Below are 7,660 nucleotides of genomic sequence, written 5' to 3' on the forward strand. Positions count from 1 at the left end.
TTTCTTGTTATATAAGTTGCAGGTAGTGCTGATATAGCGCCTGTACCTGAGAAAATTGTAGGATTATTGTACATCACGGGTGGTGTTGATATAGCGCCTGTAATAGGGAAATTGAGAAAATTATTGTGCAGAAGAGGTGGAGCTGATAACAGTGCTTATAGCTGGGTCAGTGTTATCTTTTAGAGAAAGAGGAATTAATGAGGAATGAAAACGATAACAGGTTATAAGACTTCATACAGTTTCCCCAGTCACAATGTCTTCAGACCATGGGCAAAGCTAGGTTACTATCGATCTTCTGCTACTGTAAATAAGCTTCTCCATATTGCTAAAATATTAGAATATGGAGCAAAAGGGCAATGCGGTAACGGCCAAGTTCACACAAGTCAGTATCATTAAATAATTGTGCAGTTGTGTTTGTATAGGTCAGTTTTATTCCCTATAGATTAAGGCAGGATTTGGCCCACAGTGACGTATTAGCGTAAACTTGTAGATGATGATACGGTAGTACGAAAAGTCAACCCGAAGCGGCACACAGATGAGAAAGAGTTATAACAAAGGACACCGTTAACTATGAACAAACACTCTGTGTTTTGTACGTTTGGTGTCGTGCAGCTTGTAGAAATTGAAAAGCATCGTAAATTTTTCGACGAAAGCTGCTTCTTGGTAATATTTTATTTCTCCGGACTATTTTCGGGCGTTGCCTATCATCAGAGGTATATATGTTAAACAAAAGACAGATATTTGATGTAATGTACTCGTAAGTTGCTCACAGTGTATATTGTACTGTTTTATGCACATGAAATGTTTAAATTCATTACTTGTGCTGGTCATTGAACCGCTTGCTCAGCACATGCGACTGTCTCTGTATTGTTATAACATGCATGAAATGATAAATTGTGTATTTATAAAACGCTACAATATAAAATGTACATGACTTATTACAGGAAATATGTGTCTTTTGTGTGATACGGATACTGGCGATGATGGACAGTTCTCGAAATTAGTCCGGTAAAAAGAGATACCACCACAAATCAGCTTTTTCTGAATAGCTAATTAATAATATGATATATTTACAAAACAGACTACATAAAGCCAAGTGTTAGCAAAGTAGAAATAAGTTAAGTAGTGAAAAAGGATCACACGTCACTATGAGGAAAGTTAAAATTAAAAAGTGTAAAGACTAGGAAACGAATTGGTGCCCACGTTGCAGCAAAAATTTCAGTTCAATCCGAGGATTGATATCTTATTAGGAAGGAGGAACCGAAAGGGACTGAAAATAAAACAAAACTTGGAGCGGAAGACGGAGCCAGATCAGTAATCACGCGACAGCCAGATTCCTCTGGTGCTGAGCACTGAACTGCTTGATCAGCAGAGAAGATGCTCCCTGCGTCGTCGCACCACGTGTACCACCCCAGGGCCAGCAACCACGAAATGCTACGGCCACGGCCGGTACCGGTTAAAACAGTCGCTTTTTAACTCATATCCAGATCGTTCAGCATGACATACACAAACAGCAGCTATTGTGACGTCAGCAGGCAACTGCAGCATTTAAACCAGAGTGGTACAGCCCATCATCACAGAACAGTTGGGGCAGTTACGTGATGGCGAGTGCCGTGCAGAAGAAGCAGGCGTATTTACGTCAACTCCGGACTTTGCCCCCTCCTGAGATAGTGTCGCGATGACCCAGTCATCCTACCTCCGCCGAGGTTTCAGATCAGGACTTCTACCCGCAGGGGTACGAAATTACCGCAGCAGGACCGCCCACACTATTACAGCGGAGTATGAGCTTCTCTCAACGCAGCAGAAGGGCAGCGGAGCGTACGATAAGGAACCAGAGACGCTGTGTCGGTGCATTCACGTCGCTCGCAGTCATCGTTTGCTTTTCCTATAAATGCCATAAGTGCCATGATTGTAATTAAACAACAACAATAAAAAAGTTTTTGTAATTTCAACATTCCAGCACTGTCAGCAATCGCGATAATCTAATATATAAGAAACTATCAGCCTCGATTGTGGTAATGAAACCAATCGTTACCTAGGTTTCGGTCCAAATAATTGAGTCTTCTTCACAAGATATACCAGAATCTATAATATCTCTAAGAGGGCATGGTCTATAAATAAAACTCAAACAGCCTGAATAGGCGTAGTCACATTTTAAAAATGCGGTACGTAAGTACCAAGTCGACATCAAGACTTGACTTAAGCTCCGGCGTGCGTCTCATCTCCATGGAGGCCGTGCAGTGGGCCTCGGGAGCTCACGTGAAACTAAGTAGGACTAGATAACGTGCCTAAAATCAACATGGCGGGGAAATGGAGCCCCAGGTGACAAGATGAAGTTTAGCTGGTCCGTCTCGACCTTTTTGGATTTAATTCCCTTTACATTTATTTGTAGTTGCAATCCAGAGACGACTTCATCCTTGTCCATTTATGGCATGCACTTGGGCATATTAGCAGCTATCTTTTATTTCTTTTTAATTCTTCCCTGTGAAGAACATGCCGTTTTCTCACATCAAGTGTCCATAATACTTTCCCACGTGTCCTTTCGGGTTAAGCACATTTTATCACATCATATCTATTTAACAATAGCCTTTAATTCTCTTTTGTAGCTGAAATTGACCTCTGTCGGTAGATAGAGTATAAGGGCGATGAAAGGGCGATGAAAAGGCGATGAAAGGGCGTTGCGCGTCCGTTCACGCAATTACCATATTTTTTAAACGTAAAAAATGAATTGACCTATGCTGATCATTTGCTATTACATGGCGATGAAGAGGCGTTGTTCGTTCACTCACGCGTTATTTTTAGTCATAAGATAAAAGGTTAATCTTGATAATATTCTTCATGCAGTGCGTGTCAGCAGTACGAAGTATATCTATACAACTGATAAAAACACCTACTCGACCATCTGTGTACAGGTTAATCGAGATTATTGCGTTATGGCGTTTACATACTACAGTTTCACTGTTTCATGTCCTATGTCATCTTTCATTAATAAAAATGGGTGCGTTATGCAGCATTCGCTGTGAAAGGGCCGATGTACTCTAATACTGTAAGTCGCGTTAGTGCGTTCGAACTTATATAAATCCATACATAGTTCGTTACATTTTACTAATAACCTGGTGCAGTGGCTTTATGTTTAAGATTTTCAACCTTTCTATAAGTTATTTGGTTTAAGATATAACTGCGTTGGTCTTTTATCTTTGGCAGTCATTGTCTCAGTTAGACATGCGCGATGTTCCCCACCATGTTGATCTGCAGCGCGTGTGCTAGTCCTACTTAGTTTCACGTGAGCTCCCGAGGCCCACCGCACGGCGTCAATGGAGACGAGGCGCACGCCAGAGCTTAAGTTAAGTCTTGGTGTTGACTTAGTACCTATGTACCGCATTTCTGAAATGTGACTACGCCTATTCAGGCTGTTTTAATTTTATTTCTAGGCCATGCCATGTTAGACAAATTATAGATTCAGGTTGATCTTCTGAAGAAGGCTCAATTATTTGGGTTGAAACCTAGGTAAAGGTTGGTTTCATTACCGCAATCGAGGCTGATAGTCTCTTATATAATAAATACGTTATTCTCTCGCTGCACCTTCTTCCATTTTCGGATGAGAACCGCCTCCCATACCCAGCCCTACTGTCGTTCCTTTATGCAGGCCATGCCACGGACTATAAAATTACTGAGATGTTCTATCCTTTCTTTCCTTTCTGGGTTTCTACTCTGAAATATGCCGTAGAAATTTGACGTGGGCTGAATGTGACAATGCGAATTCTATCTTAGCAATGTGTAACACCCTGTGTTTGATGCTCTGAGAAAGCGCGTGAAGGTGAATGTGATCCTAGAGCCGGAATGCTTCTTCTTCATAACAAAGCTCCATTCCCTCACCATCACTGCTGAGAGTCGCAGTGGAATGGAGCAAGTAAATCGAAGACAACTATTTTAATGTTGGGTGCTGTGTGACGTTGAAAGCGGCCAGAGGGAGAGGCCGATTGAAAACGGCGGGCTTGGATATGGGGAAAATTGCCCTTTCTAAATCTGCAGAAGACGGCTATCTAGCAGAAATTCCAGCTCCCTGATTGCGCCGTGAAATCTGACGACATTCTGTAGTGCCCACGAACATTTCGGGCCTTGGGTGGTCCCGTCTTTCCCGTTGGATGGCATCTGTTGGAATTTATTACGACTGCAAAATATGAATTAAAAATGTTAAATTATTCTGCAACACGGTCCTAGTAATACTAGGGACCGTATTGCGCAACAGCCTCGTTCTGCGGCTAAATCCCACTCGAGGTCACCCGCCTTACACAGCGGCATACGGTCAACGCACACAGCCATAGAAAACTCCAACCCACCTCCCCAGGGGTCGTGACCCCTGCAACCCATAGAAGAGAAAGATGCTTCAGTAACTGAATTAGTATTTTTATTTTAAAAAAAATATTTCACGGGATAGATAAGGATGGTTCTCTTTATTAGGAATGGTAATACAAAGTGATATCTCCTTGTACAACAATATATTTAGTTAACACACCAGACATCTTGCACCAAACATTCAACTTATCATCTGCATTAATCCTCCTGCGATTCCTTGTGTAGTTACTACAAGGACCTATTACTTTTGTTGGTTGCAAGATTCAATTTTCTTGTACTACAACAGAAGTAATTAGTGGCAGTTCATGGTTAACAATTGCTATTTTGAGAGGTACCGACAAACCTCTTCCAGGATTGGAGGCTTACAATGAGAGAGACATTATCTCTTATCGCACTTTTGCAGTCGGAATTGTACCCAACAGGGATTATGGAACATATGTTGTTACAACAGACAAGCCATTTTCACTCTACACAAGGAATCGCAGGAGGATTAATGGCTGTGTGCGTTGACCGTATGCCGCTGTGTAAGGCGCGTGACCTTGAGTGGGACTTAGCCGCAGAACGAGGATGTTGCGCAGCACGGTCCCTAGTATTACTAGGATGGTGTTGCAGAATAATTCAGTTCCGGTTGCGCAACGGCGCTGATAACTGCCGCGTGACGTCTTATCAGTGGCGTCATCCTGTCCTGAGGCAGCTGCAGGCTCATTCGACTCGAGGCAGCCGCACGCTACGGATCGCCGTACAGTTCGAGCTCATGATTGGTATGGAGAAGCAGATATAAGAGCCTGTCTAGAGAGAAGGGTTATCGGAATGCGACACTTGTTGTTGGATCTCCATGAGCGACTGACGTGCCAGACTTTGTAATCCATAGGTTTTAGTATAGTGACGTCTTACAACATTGGCGAGATGATGTATGCGTTATTTTGCTCTGTTGGTGCTGTCTCCTTCTCAATGTTCAGTTCAATGCGCAGATTTTCAAAGTAAATCATCTATATAGGAATTAACTTGTGCTGCAGATATGGAATGCGTGTAGTAATAACATGTAAACTTACCTTGCCTTTGGTTTATTTATTCCAGGTTGGAAACTGGTAGCACCTCGGTGATCTAATATTTCCTGCTCATGTTGTGCACCCGTTATATGCTCCGTCTAGAAAGATGCATTGTGTGAATTCCAAAGAGATAAAGGTATAAAATTGGCAACAGTATAGACAGAGCAATACAATGCTGATCTCGGTCCACTGGGTTCTGATGGTGGCGGAATCTTACATACCAGCCAGCTCAATAGTGACATTACCGATACCCAGTAAAGCTAATCACAACTTATACCATTGCAGGTTACAGACAATAGTTTAACAGGTCATCACAGAGGACCATTACATCATTCCCCAGCACTCACATGAAGATGTTAGCAAGTATCGCTGCCTCAGATTTATATAAAAATGAAACAACGATTGGACTAGCAGAACACTCGAAGAGTACTTTCAAAATGGGCTTAATATCCATTATATTAGCTCCTGATATTGTTTGTTAACTTATCTCAAATCATATTTATTTGTTTCGTAGTTTTATCAGATAATCCTATATCATAAGAATTATACATAAATTTAATAGATCTGTTAATAAGATATCCGATAATGTGAAACATTTCCCATTGGCAGCTCAAAATCAAATCGCAGAGACAGCTAGGATACACAGTCCCGTACGTTACATCCAACCAACGAACACTAAAAAGAACACATGTAGACATCTCAAATTAATATATACCTAACACATGATGTTTTCTCAGGAACACCTTTCTATGCACGTCTACAACAGTAATTCTTATCAAGATCGTTGCTAACGTAACGTTGTATCACTGAATAGTAAAAATTACATCGAAAAAAGATCAAATCGCACTTACATATAGCCTATAGTTTCTCTAATGCGTTTAAAAGAGAATTGATAAGATCTGTTTTGCTTTTCAGATACTGAATGCTTCGTACAGCTACTTTGCTGTCCTGTACAGCATGAGCGATAAATGAAGGTAGACATCTGGGAATAGCAGATGATTTCTCACGTCTGTGCGTTATACCCTACACACAAATAGATCCACATATAGACACACACATTCTAAATTACACGCATAAGCGAGCACACACACACATGCACACACACACACACACACACACACACACACACACACACACACACACACACGCACGCACGCACAGATATGCATATCAAAGTTATTGAAAACATTCTCCATTTCCAAATGAATTTCAAAATAAAACTCTCCTTGTGGACGCAGTGTCTGTATATCTGATCCACAAAATTATCTAAAACTCATAGGATATAAATGACTTCTAATAAGACCGTGGGCACAATTCCGAGCTGTTCTAAAACTTTGGGGCCTGAAGCTACGATAGAACTGTGAGAAGTATAGCTGTTCCTCTGATTAGATCATTCATCAAGTGTACTCTCCTTACCTAGAATCTCCAGGCATGTACGTACGTTGGTTTAAATACAAAGCTGTCTCTGTGTTTATATTGACAAAACCAGGTTAACATGGCGTCAACGATTCTCACGATACGTTGTGCTTCATATAATTCTCTGGATGCTTGATAGCAAGTAATACAATCGGTAAAAACTGTTGTGACACGGCGGAACTCATGTGTTCGTTTCGAGCTGATAATGTGACTATATTGAAGAGAATTCAAACTGTGAAAAACACAAATTAGTTAGGCCAGATTTTTACTTAGAATCATAGCAAATTTTGGGGAGAGGGAAACCATAAAATTGACATATTTCGCTTATTTTCATTCAGTAATGTCTTATGGAATAATCTTCTTGGTTATCTCATCTTTAAGAAAGAAAGTCTTCGTTGCCCAAAACCGTTCTGTAAGAATAATACGTGGTACTCAGCCGCGATCATCTTGTAGACATTTAATGAGTTGGGCATTTTGACTACTGCTTCACAGTGTATTTGTACCCTCATGAAGTTTGTTGTAAATAATCCGCTATAGTTCAAAAGGAATAATGAGGTACAAAATTACAAAACTGTAAGATAAAATGACATTCATTATTCAACATTAAGGTTGTCGTTAGCACAGAAAGCGGAGCACAACGCTGCAACAAAAATTTTTGACCAATTACCCAGTGATATAAAATGTCTAACAGACAGCAAGGTAAAATTTGAAAATAAATGGAATAAGCTTCTCCTTCACAACTCCTTTTCCGTAGAAGAATTTGTGTGTTTGAATGTGTGAAAGGTGGTGGGTAGGAATTGCTAACTCAATCTGTGTATCTTGTTTTAATTTCAAGAATA

The 7,660-nt window shown here is 40.8% G+C and overlaps 1 protein-coding gene across 1 annotated transcript in view; it reads left to right on the forward strand.

The window, feature by feature from the left end:
• The window catches only part of LOC124799161 (odorant receptor 49a-like), an 86,184-nt gene extending 79,807 nt beyond the window's left edge, over positions 1 to 6,377 (forward strand). The window contains exon 7 of the mRNA XM_047262700.1: positions 6,321 to 6,377. Coding sequence (XP_047118656.1) covers positions 6,321 to 6,377 — 57 coding nt within the window. The remainder of the gene's footprint in view (positions 1 to 6,320) is intronic.
• Positions 6,378 to 7,660: the final 1,283 nt, after the last annotated feature.

Source organism: Schistocerca piceifrons, chromosome 5, assembly GCF_021461385.2.
Source record: "Schistocerca piceifrons isolate TAMUIC-IGC-003096 chromosome 5, iqSchPice1.1, whole genome shotgun sequence".
NCBI classification, from domain to species: domain Eukaryota; kingdom Metazoa; phylum Arthropoda; class Insecta; order Orthoptera; family Acrididae; genus Schistocerca; species Schistocerca piceifrons.